The sequence below is a fragment of the Lissotriton vulgaris genome, chromosome 4_1 (assembly GCF_964263255.1).
Source record: "Lissotriton vulgaris chromosome 4_1, aLisVul1.2, whole genome shotgun sequence".
NCBI lineage: Eukaryota > Metazoa > Chordata > Amphibia > Caudata > Salamandridae > Lissotriton > Lissotriton vulgaris.
Window position 1 is genome coordinate 1,522,351,627 of NC_141691.1, and position 15,631 is coordinate 1,522,367,257.

Here is a 15,631-nt window from a genome sequence, read left to right on the forward strand (position 1 = left end):
CTTTCGTCCATACAGAGCGAAGGGATCGAGATGGAAATCTCTGAGACGGAAGTGAGAAATGCCATTAGGTCTCTCAAGCAGGGTAACGGCCCTCTTTAATCGAATCTTAAGGGAGGGACAAGTCCCCCCCAAGATCTTGGGGTGAGGCTACTATAGTATTGATCCCTAAGCCAGGTAAAGACCCAACTTTATGTGGGTCTTACCGTCCTATATCATTACTGAACAGCGACTATAAGATCTTTGCTTCCATCAGGTCATCTAGATTGGGTTCAGTAGTGGGGGAAATAATACATCAGGACCAGAGGGGGTTCATCAAAGGTCGCCAGCTATCAGACCCGACGTACGATCTGGTGGGGGCAATTGACATTGCCTCATCTTTTTCCCTCCCGCTGGCAACACTCACTTTAGATGAGACTAAAGCATTTGATAGGGTCAATTGGCCCTATCTAGGGGCTGTCTTGAAGAAGTTTAACTTCGGCGATATGTTCTGTCATGCTGTATCACTTATGTATAATGCGCCATCTGCACGGTTATTAATTAATGGCACATTGTCTAACTCATTTAAAATCTTGAGAGGGACAAGACAGGGACAGGACAGGGCTGCCCGCTCTCCCCTCTCCTCTTCAATCTATACATTGAACCATTTGCAGAAGTTTTGAGGGGAGATGTAAATATTCCATCTTTTAGATTTGGGGAGTGGGAAAGACGGGTAGCTCTTTATGCAGATGACATTTTAATTTTAACCTCCGATCCAGAGACCTCATTTCCAGAGGTTATAAAGAGAGCCGAAGAATTTGGTCGCATCTCGGGGTAGGAGATAAATGCAAGTAAAACCGACATCATGGCATGGAATATCTCCAATTTACAGCTAGATGTGACCAACTCAATGAGATATCTGGGTATCCGAGTGATACAAGAAGTCTGTAAAATTGCTCAAGTGAATCTGGAGAGAGTGTTTAATGAATGTAGGAAACTGTTAAAATCTTGGTCTAATCTCCCATTGACTACCCTAGGCCGAATTAGTCGGATAAAGATGTCTATCCTCCCTAAATTTACTTTTATATTTAATACCATCCCCCTGGCATTCAATAACAAATTATTGGAGAAGTGTCAGAGAGCTGAATTCTTTTGTTTGGAACTATAAAATCGGCGAGAGTGGCATGAAAAAAAATGAGGAGGAGGAGGTAAAAGGGGGGACTGTCCTTGCCTGACTTACAATATTAAGCATGGGCCTTTCAATTGTCCCATTCCAGGATGTTGTTAAAAACACCATCTAACACATCTACTGGCGTAATGTTTAAAGCCATGCTGGAGGGAGCTGCAGTATCAACCAATGGTTTCAAGTTTAAATTCGTGGATCAAAAATACTTCAAAAAAGTAAAGTTAAAAACTCTTATGTCCCAGGCGAAGATCTGGTCACAAATAAGAAAAAAAACTAGGTCTGCCGTATTTTTCAAATGATGCACCCATCTGGGATTCTCCCGGGTTACCTTTGTGTATTAAAGATAGGCTGGCAATACCGGTGAGAGATGGAGGAATTACAACATGGGGAGATTTGCTTGTTGGAGAGTCACTGAGGTCCTGGGAGGAGTTACGGGAACAACTGGGCCAAGAATTCTCGAGATTTAAGTTTATACAATTAAACAGTTGGGTGAAAGCTCTGGTTAGGTCAGGGATATCACTTGGGAAGAACAGCATCATAGAACAAAAGCTGGTAGAACTACAAGGGGGTGGTAAAGAAGTTTCGCAGTGGTATTGGGATCTGCTGGTGGAGATAGATGGTGAATTCACCCTTCCGGAGGAACTATGGGGATTAGAACTTAGGGCCCAAAGTATAGACATCTGGCAGAAATCTTGTACCTTGCTATATAAAAAAGTGTTAAACCAGCATGACTGAGGAGTAACCTTTTTTTCACGATACATCGAGCCTATTTCTCCCCCCTGAAACTGTCTAAATTCATTTAATATTGTGAATCCAAGGACCATCTTTGGGGTATTGTGACAGTATTTCATGGTGAAGCCTAACAAGCATCACCACATAATAATCCACCTTCCTACATTGGTATTACAGCAGTGAGATACTGAACTTGTGTTCAGTAGTTCTACTTGCCATAAACGTTTTTTGCACGAGAAATCCACTAATGACTGGAGTAAAAAAAAAAATCCGCCCGAGACTCGTCCTAGGCTAAATCTCGGTTACCCCAGACAGAGGGAGCCCTGTGAGCACCTGAAACACCCTCAGACTCCCGTGGACTAGTGGCACTCATCCCCTGCAAACTGCAAGGGGAAACAGAGCTACGGATCCAAAGAATTGCTGGCCATCAGGCCTACGAGGAATTGCTCAAATTATGATGTCCAGGGCATTGTGAAAACTGTAGACCTGACTTCCACAAAGTTTCAGGCAGCTATCGTGCTCTCAGGGACCAGCAGATGTCAAAGTAACCATCTGCTGTTTTTACAGTTGCCAAGGCTCGTTGGTTGCCAGTCCGGCCCTGACCCCTGCCCTGGACGCTGCACTTAGAGGGAACTCAGACCTTCATCCGACGTCAGAAGCGGCCCAGTTGTTGTGTTTTTGCATCATATCCCGCGCAGCACTGTGTAAGTGGTAAAAAGCAGCTCTCCTGCGGCTTCTGTTCACCACCAAGAACAGTCAGGACAATTCTGCACCAATGGCCAGGTACAATTGAACGGACTGTCTTGGCTTGGTCACCTTTCCCTTTCTTGGTATTCACGCAACTCGACATGCAAATGACCGATTGCCACAACCATTTTTTTCCATTGACCGCAAAGCAAAAGGGCTGCAGTATTTAATTGCATAATTTATATTTTCTTCTAAAGTCCATAGCTCTGGTTATATGTAAATTACACTTAATAAATTAGTGTAAGATTTCAATTGAGTCATGTCAATTACTTATCGTCAATGCTTGCACTCTGAAATTCTTAACATCTGTTTCTCTAGTAAAGCCGGACTGCTCTTTGCCACACTACCAGGACTGAGCTAAGGATTTGTTATTGTGAATCCAAAGACCATCTTTGGGGTCTGTGAGAATATTGCATGGTGAAGCCCAACCAGCATCACCATGTAATACTCCACCTTCCTACACACGCCTACAAAGGGCCCTACACAACAAGTCAATAATAAGGCCAATACATGCTCACTCCAGGAACATCAGCACTCAACAGGATTACTCCAAATATTTACCTCAACCCTGTTCAAACATAATTTCACCCTACTATCATGCAGACAAAGTAATCAATGTAGATCCCCAAAGACAGAAGCTACATTTCAGTGATGACAAGCTGTAGGCCCATTTCTACTCAAAGCAATATCTGACGGATACCTAAACATCTTCATAAATGTATCTTATTTCAGAACTGGAAGAGGGCTAGCAGTGGTTCATAAAAGGTTCTCTCTACATCCAGCATCAAGGATTTCACTGCAATGGAGCCAAAGGAAATGGAGAATCTGCTGAACATCCATTAAAATGCTCAAAAGGTCAAACTATGTGCAACAAATCGGAGTGTACAAGCCTAATAAAACAACCAACTCTTTGTAATCTTCAAAAATGTGTGTAACCCTACTAGCATTTTAATAAAATGTAAAACACTCACAGGAACTCTGATATCTTTACAAACCAATTCATCATGAAAGTTGCTAACCTTGAAGTGTACCTCCACTCAAAACTAAACAACATCCCTTCAAAGACATGCCACCAATTCATGCAACCCTGTGCTTTCAAGCCACATTGTGGCCATTCAGCTGACTGATAAAAAAAGAAACAGGCAATCTAATTAAAGCAGTTGGTTCTCCAGTGGATCCTTACCAACCAAATATCTTCAAGTCCATATTTCATGAGTTACCTGCTGTCATACTGGCTATAGGGATCACCAACCATATCAACTATGGAATTGCCAAATGACCTGAAGACACTGTATTTGAAATGCCATTCTATAGAAACCTAGACTTGATCAAGCTGACCCAGTGGGTGATAGTGCAATAACGACCAGAAACTTCTCTATCCAACAACGTGAAACGGCAGCATTTGCCTAGATATCAACTTTCAAAGATGGATCTTTCAGCTAATCAGAACAGATTCAGATTGGGAAGAAGCACAGAATCAGCACTAATCTCCATTTGTGAGGATGTTAAGATCTGTTAACACTATCGGTGCGGTGCATTTTCCCGCTGTGCGCTGAAGATTTAAAAATCCCGCGGTTCATGACGAGCTCAGCTCGTCATGAGCGTACGAGAGGTGTACTTCATGACGAGCTGAGCTCGTCATCAGCTTCGAAGGGGTTAAAACTGAAGTTGCTGCTCTGTCATAACTGGACTCCTTGCCTGTTCTTGGCCCTGTGAAACACCAGCTACTAGCTCAAAGGCTATATTTCACTGGAATATAGAAGACAGTGCCAACAAAACTAGATAAAATCCTTCCTTATGGACAGAATCCAAATTGTCCAACACCATTGACGTCTTCATCCTACTCCAGTTTTGGTGTTCCCCAGAGGTGAACTACTGCACCTTTACTCTTCAAATTTTACCTACCCCGTTTTCCAGCACATAAGTCTTTCAACCTCACCTACTACAACTAGGAGGGTAATATCAATATTATTCTAAAACCTCAACAACCCTTGCAGATTAAATCTTCAAGACTATGCAAATACATATTAACTTAGGAATAATGGATGCTAGGGAATGTTATCCAACGTAACTCTTCAAAAACAGAAACACATATGGATTAGGCAAAACTACAATCCCATATTCGTTAGGCCCCAGGAAATGGGGCAGCTAGCTGTATTTTTCGACTGAAGAGAAAATCTTGAAATTATTGTAAACGCCAACTTTCCTTTTTCCACAGCACTCAAATAGGATACAGGCATCTCTCGCTCAATTGATACCAAGATTGAAACTGGACTACACAAATGGATTCTACATTGGTCTGATTAAAAAAAAACAATCCTCAAATAAAAAAAAATAGATATAAAAAGGGAGTAGATTACTGCACACAGATGGTAACTCAAACTAAAGAGACAGGGCTACCTTATTCCTGCACTCTAATCACTATACTGACTAGCAGTGACCAAAGAGGTATTTTAAAGTATTCAGAATTGCACAATAGGCAATCCACTGACTAAGGCCTGGATTTGTTCAACTGCGACTCAGACTATACTGTCAAAGAAGAAACCTTAGAGAAGGAATGCCCCAAATGCTGATATTTCCTACATTACAGTATACGCATTCAAAAAGTAAAAAGCTGAAACAAAAGCAGGATCCATCAACAATCATTTTCAATTTAGAAGAGCCATAGTCATGACTCTTGCCATTATCCAAGACTCAAGTGCTTCTAAGGATAAAACCTTTACTGGTTTAACACTGCTTGCAAACCTGTCCTTCCACTTCTTTGCTTTCTGCCACATACGTAAAATGTATTCATACCCCCTGCATTCAGTTTTCAGCACACTTTCCTGGCATCATGCACAATACCAAATCCTAACCATAATGACAGCTGCCACCACATACTTTTTACATCTATCCTGAAAAGTAGAAGCACTGACCCCTGGTCTGCAAATTTCTTTTGAATTTTGATCAACATTTAAGCACTACAGAAATGGTGCAATAAAAAGCAATATCACATAAACACTATGAGAATCTATTAATCAGTAGTTTTTTTCTCCTGATACGTGCAAGGCTTATTCCAGCTATCTGACTGAAACACTGCTAGAAGTAACAGACAATATGCAATTACCTTAGTTAAGTAATCAGGGTTTACTTCACAAAACTAAGATTTGTAAATAAAAATGTTTCCTGTACTCTAGGAAAAAACAAAAACTTAAAAATACTGCATTTTAGGAAGAATTGTATATAGCTTTCCGGAGTTTGGAACTCTCAATGCTTAAATTAAAAAAGCTTTACCTGGTATCTTGAAGAGAAAATGATCCCCCACTGAGTGGATATTTCGGCCCCTTTGTAGAAGGACACGACATACAAAGTAGTAATAGTCTACAGGTAGGGCTCCATGGTAATAAAGAATAAGGGCTGGTCCTTCTTCTGGGATTTTTTCTAGACCTTTAATTTCATAGTCTGTTAAAAAAAAAATAGACATCACATGTTAACCATTTTAATTCCAGTGGCATTCTGGATATTAAAAAAAAAATAGGAGTTAAGAAAAATCATGCATATTATAGCAGAAAAAGAAAAACAAAATGGGTTTTGGGACTATACATAGGAGCTGCCAAATTCCCATTAAATTCCCCGGGACATAAAAAAAAGGTTAAAATATCCAATTTAATTTAAAAGAAGTAGATGCGGCTCAGTCCCTGCCACCAATCCCAAAAGTGAAAAACATCTTGGTATACACTTGAGGCATGTTGCTTTGCTTCCAACCCCTCCCTTATGTTTATGATGGGTTCTAATATTTGTGGCAAAGAGACTCCTATAGACTAGCCTGCTGCAATTGTGCCATTCTGAAAAAATAAATAGTTTGAGCTGCAAATATTAAGTCAGAAAAAAACTTTATTTACATTAATGTTAATTAAATGTGCTTAATAATGCTGCATATTAGTACGTGTTATGTTAATATGTCTTCTGGGAGCCCTCCTACCAATAATTGACTACAATACATACTGTTTCTATACAGAAATAGAACCGGATCTTTTAAACAGGGTGCAGGTAAGCATTATTAATAAATTGTTGTCTACAAGAGTGTGAATCACAACGGACTCTGGATGAAACGAAGTAAAGCTGGCTTTGCTGTCATACAAGATGTACATACTCCAGCATCATACAAGCAAGTCATAATGGTCGGGGGAGCTTCAAGATAAAAACAAGCACTGGTAAATGCATTAGAATTCACCTATGTGATTAATAATAGGCTGTTTTGTTGTAAGTTGTAGCTTGCTTAGCAGTTGCACAATACAAGTTACAGAAAGTCAGTTAAAGTGTTATCGGTTGTTTATGTACAAAAAGGCAATATATTGTGCTTTTACTAGTGGCATAGTGTGAGTTAATAGCAACATTTTGAAAAATGAAATGAAGGATGGAAAATTTAGAATTAATTGATGTATTAGCAATATTATGTGTTTAGAGGAGTTCTGACACCTTTTGGCCACGGATCCTGCGTCAACATTCACAACATCCCCTAGTGCCTTTCCGTTTAGTAGTACAATATAGCAATATATAGTTTTTAGAGGAGTTATGACAACTTTTGGCCCCGGTGCCACTGATCCTGCTGCGACATGTAAATCATGCCCCTAGTGCTAGATAACTGCACTTGTGACTGCCTGTTTAGTAGTAAAGTTTAGCAATATTCTGCATTTAGTGGGGTCCCTAGAGCTTTTGGCCCAGTCGCCCCTGCACCTGCTGCACCATTCAAGTGAAGCCCTTTTTACAAGATAACCGCAACTGTGTGCTATTATAGTAGCAAAATAAAGCAATATTAGGTATTTCGAGGAAGTCAGGACAAATTTTGGGCAGGGTGCCACTGCACCTGCTGTACCATTCAAATTATGACCCTGTTGTCTGCAAGGTAACTGCACTTGTGACTGCCAGCTTAGTAGTGAAATATAGCAATATTAAATATTTAGTGGGGTGCCTAGAGCTTCTGGTCTGGTGCAACTGCACCTGCTGCACCATTCAAATCATGACCCTATTGCCTGCTAGATAAATGCACTTGTGACAGTCTTGTTTAGAAGTAAAGTTCAGCAAGGATCTGGATTTAGTAGGGGTCTTCAGAGCTTTTGGCACCAGTGCACTGAACCTGCTGCACCATTCAAATGAAGTCCCTTTTAACTGCAAGGTAACTGCAATTGTGACTGTCTGCTAAGGAGTAAAATGTGGCAATATGCGTTTAGAGGAGCACTGACAAACTTTGAGCCCAGTGCTACTGCACCTGCTGCACCATTCACATCATGACCCTGTTGTCTGCAAGGTAACTGCACTTGTGGTTGCCCGTTTAGGAATAAAGTATAGCTATATTAGGTGTGTAGTGGGGTGCCTGGAACTTTTGGTATCGGTGCTACTCCACCTCCTACACTATTGAAATCATGACCCAGTTGTCTGCAAGGTAACTGCACTTGTGGCTGCCTGTTTAGTACTAAAATATAGCATTGCTCTTGTATATGAACTTTATTTTGAATGTGCAATGTTTATTACAACAGTTAGAATTTGATCATAATGACCAAATAGATAAAACTGAAAGATTCAATCTGATAATGCCTACAAAGTGCAAAGAAAGGTACTGAAGCATACATAGGAAAAGCCATGAACATTTCAAGGCTAAAGCATTTGCTGTACACAAATAAGCAAAGAAAGAAAGCATTCTAGCATACAGTTAGAAGCAATCTGCCTTTTCAGTGAGAAGAGATCTTATCTTGACAGTGAATGGGGCTTAAACAGTGTAAACAGCTTTATATGAAGTATTGTAAATGAGTATAGCCGGGGAAGTGAACAATAAAAAAAAGGTCCACACAAAAGCGAATGAACACAGTAATTCAGCATTGGGATCAGATATGAGTCTGCTTTCAAGATATATTAAATACAAGAGATTTCACAAGCACAGCGCAAGTGCTGTGTAGGCGAAACCTAATGTGACTAGTCTGAAGCAGAGTGGTGTAGACGCCCGCCTTTTCAACCCATGCATTTCATAGCCACAACTGTGAGGAAGGAAGGGCTATAGCATTTCCAAATTCTCAGTATAGATCCTTTGCCTTTCCCACTAACAACTCCCAATAAAAACAAACCGCACTGTTTTAGCAGGTCACACCGCGACCCTCCTATGTCCTGTAACCTAACTGGATGATCTGAACTGCATGCCATTTCAGCAAATATATCGCCCTGAGGAATTTTAATGTGAATGTATGTGGAGGTAGAGGTGAATTTATCTCTTGCCTCCTTGTGGCCACTGATAAGAAAATGTGAATGCCCCAACTCTGGAAGAATTAGTCCAGAGTTGTGCACCCATTACTGCCAGTTCCCACTAGAATTGTCAGAATTATAATGTATGCCTTTTTAGATTAATGAGCCTCATGCCTGGAAATCTCACACCAATCTCATACTAAAAGATCTCAGTTGGTTCATTAATTTGCTTTGACGGTATCACAAAACATTTGTAAATAACTTTACACAAGTATGGATTTCTCGGTCTGCAAGTTTTTCATCAAACTATTTCTATATGAATGTAGAAGCAAAACGTTTGACATAGTCCCTCCAAGGGAATTTTCCTATATCTTACTAGGCTTTCTGGACCCAAAGATCACAGAGGAGAAGGATAGTTATTTATTAGATCTTATCCTCACTTTAGCCTGTAAAATTGTACTGAAGAAGTGGAAAAACTCCAAAGAAGTCTCCTTTAGGATGTGGCAAGAATGGTTATCTTTTCATAGAGGGGCTGACAATGTTGCAATTCAAGCTTCTCCCTGGTGAAAATCACACAGGAAACTATGGAACTCCCTAGACGACTTTTCCTTCACATATGAACCACCGTGAAAATTGTCTCAATCTCCTATTATGCTATGCTTGTAGAATGTTATATCCCAGGTGGTACAACTGTACTGTATTGTACTTTCTAATATTACACATGTGATAACTGTGCCTGTTTGACCACCTGTATGTCTCTCCAGCTACTCCTCGGTGATACTCCTGTATTGTATTTTCTACTATTACACATGTGAAAACTGTGCTTGTTTGACCACCTGTATGTCTTGTCTGCTTCATACGCCTCCCACAGTAATGCACTTGAGTAACTTATGGTTTCCAATTTTTCTTAAATTGTTCTAATGATTTGTTAGTATTCTTTCATTTACCATTATTCTTTCATTTTACTATTGTTTATCATCTTACCATTGTGTTTATCATTATTTATATGCTTTTTTCTTGAAAGTTCAATAAAAAAAAAATATATATATATGTATGAAGAATTCGCCAAGCAATCCCAGTCCCGCCACGTTTCACCGGACTGGAAAGACGAAAAAGAGGAACCCGTTTCTTGGTGCCAAACAAAGTGAATTTATTTAAGCTTGTTGTTGCTCAGCATGCCTTGATCACATGGTATGATTGCAAAGCCATTTGGGAAATTTAAATACAAAACACTGAGGGCGGACTAATAGTTCTCACCCCCACAATCACAGGTTTGAAAAAAGGAAACAATGAAAAGACTATAATTGTTTGGAGTCTTGTCGGTCACACATATAACCCAAAGTGGGTTTGAGTTACCACACATAGTATCTAATAAATACAAATGTGCAACATCACGCAATTAAGATAAAAACATATATAAATAAACAAATAAATATATAAATATATAAAATTATCCTAAAAAACAATGTATGATGTCATTACATTAGAGACCAAGTTTCCTAGTTAAAAGACCTGTGCAAAATAAATCCCAAGTGGGGATCTGCATTAAAGTGTTCTGTGCGAATGTAAACAATAACCTCTGTAAACATAAGCAAGATAATATTTTGTCCCATATCATGGCGAGGAGCAATTGTCACAGCTAAGTGCAAAATCTATTAATAAAGTGCAAAGTGCAATAAGTGAAATCATCAATTACAAATGTTATTTATAATTTAGTTTTTTAAAACATTCTCTCAATGTGAAAGGAGGAGCCCCTCCCTCCCAAATTAACCAACTGACTGATGTTCCAAACCAGCTAAAACCATGGCAATTGAGAACAAAAAGACTGTGCAAGAATTATATGTGGTTACCCAGACTACATGAGATAAAATGTATCAATCTGATACCTTGGATAAAATACTACTAGATGTAAAAACAAATGTTAGTGATTTACGAACAGGTATACAGATCCTGGCTAGCATTCAGCCCCCCGGGAGTACGGCTGTCTAATTCCAAAATGTAACGAGTTTCCAGGACCCTCAAAAGTGCATCTCTATTGCCACCTCTTTTGAGAGGCAAAATGCAGTCAATAACACAATAAGAGAGGTATTTGGGGTCACTCTCATGAGTGCTTTGAAAGTGGCGTGCCACAGGGTAGGATTGGTCCTTGTTAGTAATAGCTCTTATGTGCTGCAGTATCCTCTTGTGAACCGATAGTCGGGTGCTCCCTACATACCGGAGATCACAAGGACACTGCAGCACATAGACTGCAAACTCAGTCCTACAGGAGAGCTGCTTTGTAATTAGCACAGGTTCATCTTCGAATGGTGTAGAATACTGTGTTTTACTACAACCATTTCTGCAGGCTTTACAAATTGAACATTTGATGAAGCCCTTTCTCAATGCCATAAATGTCTTTGAGATGGGCTGTTCTAAGTGATTTTTAACAAGTCTGTCAGACATAGAGGTAGATTTTCTAAAGGAGAATTCCGGTCTTCTGCCTACCAGACCACCGATGACAGGATCCCCTGTTATCAAGTTCCAGTTGCGACTGAAAATTTTCCGGATCTCCTTATGCTGTTGGCTGAAGGTAACAATAAGTCTAGAGGAGTCTAGCTGAGATGTTGTTGTCATACTTTTAGGAGCTAAAGCTAGGGCTCTCGAGATTGTATTAGAGCGCTCCATCGCCTTAAGCACAACCCCCTCGGAGTATCCGCGTGCCAGAGAACGTAGTTTACTAGCCTCCTGGGCCCTGGAACACTCAATTTCAATACTACAAATTCTCTTGATGCGAAGCATCTCCCCAAAGGGGATGCTCCGTATCAAGTGATGGGGGTGCTGGCTGGCCGCATGCAGGACGGTGTTACCCGCAGTCGGTTTTCTGTAAAGCCTAGTTGCTAGTACTCCTGATTCTATATATACCTCTATGTCCAAGAAGCATACATGTAATGTACTCATTGGGGACGTAAATTTCAGATTTAGGTTGTTGGTATTAAGTTGTTCTACAAATTCGTTGACCTCTTGTATTGTACCTTGCCATATGAAAAAGAGGTCATCTATGTACCTCTTTTACAACGGGATATGGCTCTCCATGATGGCCTGATGTTGTACCATGAGGACCTGTTCCTCCCACCAGCCCATGTGCAAGCACGCTAGGCTGGGAGAAAAACAGGCCCCCATAGCTACCCCTCTGGTTTGTTGGTATGCCTGATTGTTAAACAAAAAATAATTTTGTTCTAAACAGATTTTAATCATAGCAATCAACATAGAGTTGTGTGCAGAAAAATTGATTGCACGTCTATTCAGGTAATAGTTAACAGCTCTAATACCATCATTGTGGCGTATTGATGTATACAATGATACAACGTCCAATGTCATGAGTACACAATTTGAATTCCATGCAAAATTACTTAGTTTCCTTACAAAATCAGAAGAGTCCTGTACATAGGAACCAAAGCTCTTCACACTGTCCTGAAGGAAGTAGTCAATATACGTCAACATATTTTCAGTGGAGCTATTAATCGCCGAGATTATAGGTCTTCCGGGGGGGATTGTCCAAACGTTTGTGTACTTTAGGAAGCAAGTAGAATGAGGGGATAACTGGAAAGTCTTTTTTGAGAAACCCAAATTCTTCCTTGGAAATCAAATTGCTACTCTTCCATGCAACAAGTTTAGCATTTTGATCTTGCCATGCTAATTTTATCGCTCCCAAGTTGCTTTTTCTATAACAGGACTGGTCATGAAGTTGTGCTTCTGCTTCCTGTATATACATTTGCCTGGGCAACAAAACAACATTGCCACCTTTATCCGCTTGATGGTTTTCAATTTTTCCTAAATTGTTCTAATGATGGGTTAGTATTCTTTCATTTACCATTATTCTTTCATTTTACTATTGTTTATCATCTTACCATTGTGTTTATCATTATTTATATGCTTTTTTTCTTGAAAGTTCAATAAAAAAAGATATATATATATTTCTACACTAGATGAGGGGACACCTGTTACAACATGCAAACTGAGGCCTTACTGTGCCAAATGTAAATGGCTCTTTTTTAAATCTGCAGTGTAAGAAACCCTAATTACACAAGCTGAAGAAACAATAAGTTATTTATCCCAAATACGATGAACCACCTTGCTGTAGTCACCAAGACAAAATATTTATCTTTTAAGATCATGAATGCACGAAACATTCACTGTGAGGATTTTATAACTGAAGAATATCTTGCTCCACAACATCCATCTTCAATCCAGTGGATCCTAATGAAGCTGTATCAATATCCTTGAACTTTCTGCGCCAAAATGACGATGTATGCATCATCTTTCTGCTGAAAAATTATTAAAGCCTGTGATCAATCCATCTAACCACTTCAGCGACACACTACCACCCCCAATCTTCAAATAAATAAAAGCTGCCATTTTCCCACAATGATCTAAGATTAGCGCCTCCCTACTGCAAGGCACTATCCCAGACTGCCTTAAAGTAGGGCAGGTTACCCCCATTCTAAAAAAAACCTTATGCAGACAGTTCAGACCATAACAACTTCCACCCCATTTCCAAAATCCTCACTTTGGCGAAACTTCTGGAAAAATTAATGCAAATTCAACTCTGCACCCACATTGAGACTGTTCTAATCTAGGACCAACTTCAATCTGGTTTTCGTCAAGGTCACAGCACTGAATCTGCATGCACTCACATCATGGATGGCATACTAAAAACGCTAGACCATAATGAATCGGGTCTTCCGATTCTCCTTGACCTATTCTCTGCCTTAGATACTGTTAAAACACGACAGCTTACTATCCACGCTAGAACAAAGGATGGGGCTATCAGGGCATGTGTACTGCAATGGTTTACATCATTCCATTCTCTTCGAATTTATTTTTGGAACCGCTTGCAAATACTCTGGACTCTGCGAACATTCTTTATCACATGTATGCAGATAATACTCAAGTTTATCTGAAAATATCCTCCCCAGAAGGCTTCATCTGCCTCAACTCTACCTTGTTGAACATGCAAAATTGGCTCACTGATAACCATCTTAAGCTCAACACTGCCAAAACGGAATTCCTCCTCATAGCCCCCCCCCAATCACACGCCCAAGATTGACCTCTGGATGAAGCATCTAACAGCCTTCAACTGTACACCTCACATTATTGAAACAGCTAAATCCCTTGGAGTCACTCTAGACAAGAACCTAAATATGCAGAATCACATCAGCAATGCAACTAAAGGAGCTAATCACCCAATGAGTATTTTAAGGAAACTCAAATACTTTAAACTGGCTGTCCAAGCTCTTGTATTTCCTAGACTGGACTGGACTACAGAAGCTCCAGCCTTTGCGATCTTCCTAAACACAACACAGCCCCCCTAAGGGCCTCCCTTAATGCAGTGGCCAGACTGATAACCAGTACTAAAAGAAAGGATCACACATCTCCAGCCCTAAAATCTCTAAAATGGCTCCTGTACGAAGCTAAAATTCTGCTAAAGATTGCGTGCACGACTCATAAAGCCCTACATTTCAGGACCCCATATATCTGGCGCATAAGATGGGAGTTCTCAGTGGGATGCAGACCTTCATGAAGGCCAAACTCTTTATTACTGAAACCACAGCTCTTCACATAAAAAAAAAGAGAACGAGCTACAGAGCCTTCTCTGGCATCGCCCCGAAAATTTGGAACTCTCTGCCACCAGAAGTTTGTCGAATCTCTTCAACCTCTTCATTCAAATATGAAGTGAAAACTATACTAATGAATTGGTTTTCGCCCTAAGACATAGTACGTTTTATTGTCTATCTGCCCGTTACTCCGATGCATTGAGTATCCAGACTACTATGTGCAACTACGGACTCCCGCCTTAGATGATACTACCACATATTGTATCCCTCATACCCCATGATGTGAAGCGTACTGATACCCTCTTGGGTCTTGTTCGAGCTATACAAAACTCTATAAATTAAATAAATAGATTATGTATTTGGGCTGTAGGGAAATCAACAGGTCACCTTTTGACTTCAAGCCAATGGATATGGAACAGGTAAATAACTGGTTTCCCATGAGTAAGTCCCCTTTTACTGACAGTTAGCTGCTGTTACTGAAACTGATAAACTGCCCAAATAAAAATAGATTAGTGTCAGAGGAACTGGAATTTGCAGTCAACAACCTAGATTGAAGAAAGATTCCTTGGATCTGCAGGCCAACTTCCTTTTCTGGTTAAACTTGTGCTTTCAACCCGCCAGGAAATTCACCATTGCATCAGTCATTCACCCTCATTTGCATCAGCCGCTTAAAAGAACCCGGGTTATTGTAAAACCCTGCAGAGTAAACATTTGGTATAATTTGACATAGTCTGTTTCATCCTCAAGATGGCCGCCGCTACTTGCGGTAATTTCATTAGGTAGAACGCAACCGCACAGTCTAGTGTGGATAGGAAGTGTGCGAGATTCTATCTGCGCACTTAAACGGATTTGAGTTTGAGGCAGCAGCTTGAGACCGTTTCTCCGCGTCTATTTTCATGACGGGAGATAGCGGTAATTCGTATTAGCCTAGCGGTCAGTGAGAGAGAGTCTGCATCCTTTTGAGAAGTCGAGGAAGCAGCTCGACGAAGGAGCTTTAAAGACGACAAACTTTTCAGTCAGCGTAAGGGCGAAATTCCGGTAAGCAGTATTGAGAGAGAATTATCTACTCGTCTGCATCCAGAACTTTAGAGCGACAGAAAGAAAAGAGTAGAGCTTACAGTAAGACTGTGAAAGCAGCATTGATACAAGACATTAGTAACTAAGCCAGTGGAACCTCTTCCCT

At 40.2% G+C, this 15,631-nt stretch overlaps 1 protein-coding gene across 1 annotated transcript in view; it reads right to left on the bottom strand.

The window, feature by feature from the left end:
• The window catches only part of TMEM68 (transmembrane protein 68), a 115,065-nt gene extending 103,433 nt beyond the window's left edge, over positions 1–11,632 (bottom strand). Inside the window, exons 1-2 of the mRNA XM_086918004.1 lie at positions 11,119–11,632; positions 5,915–6,082 (exon numbers count right to left, since the gene is read on the bottom strand). Coding sequence (XP_086774130.1) covers positions 5,915–6,082; positions 11,119–11,632 — 682 coding nt within the window. The remainder of the gene's footprint in view (positions 1–5,914; positions 6,083–11,118) is intronic.
• Positions 11,633–15,631: the final 3,999 nt, after the last annotated feature.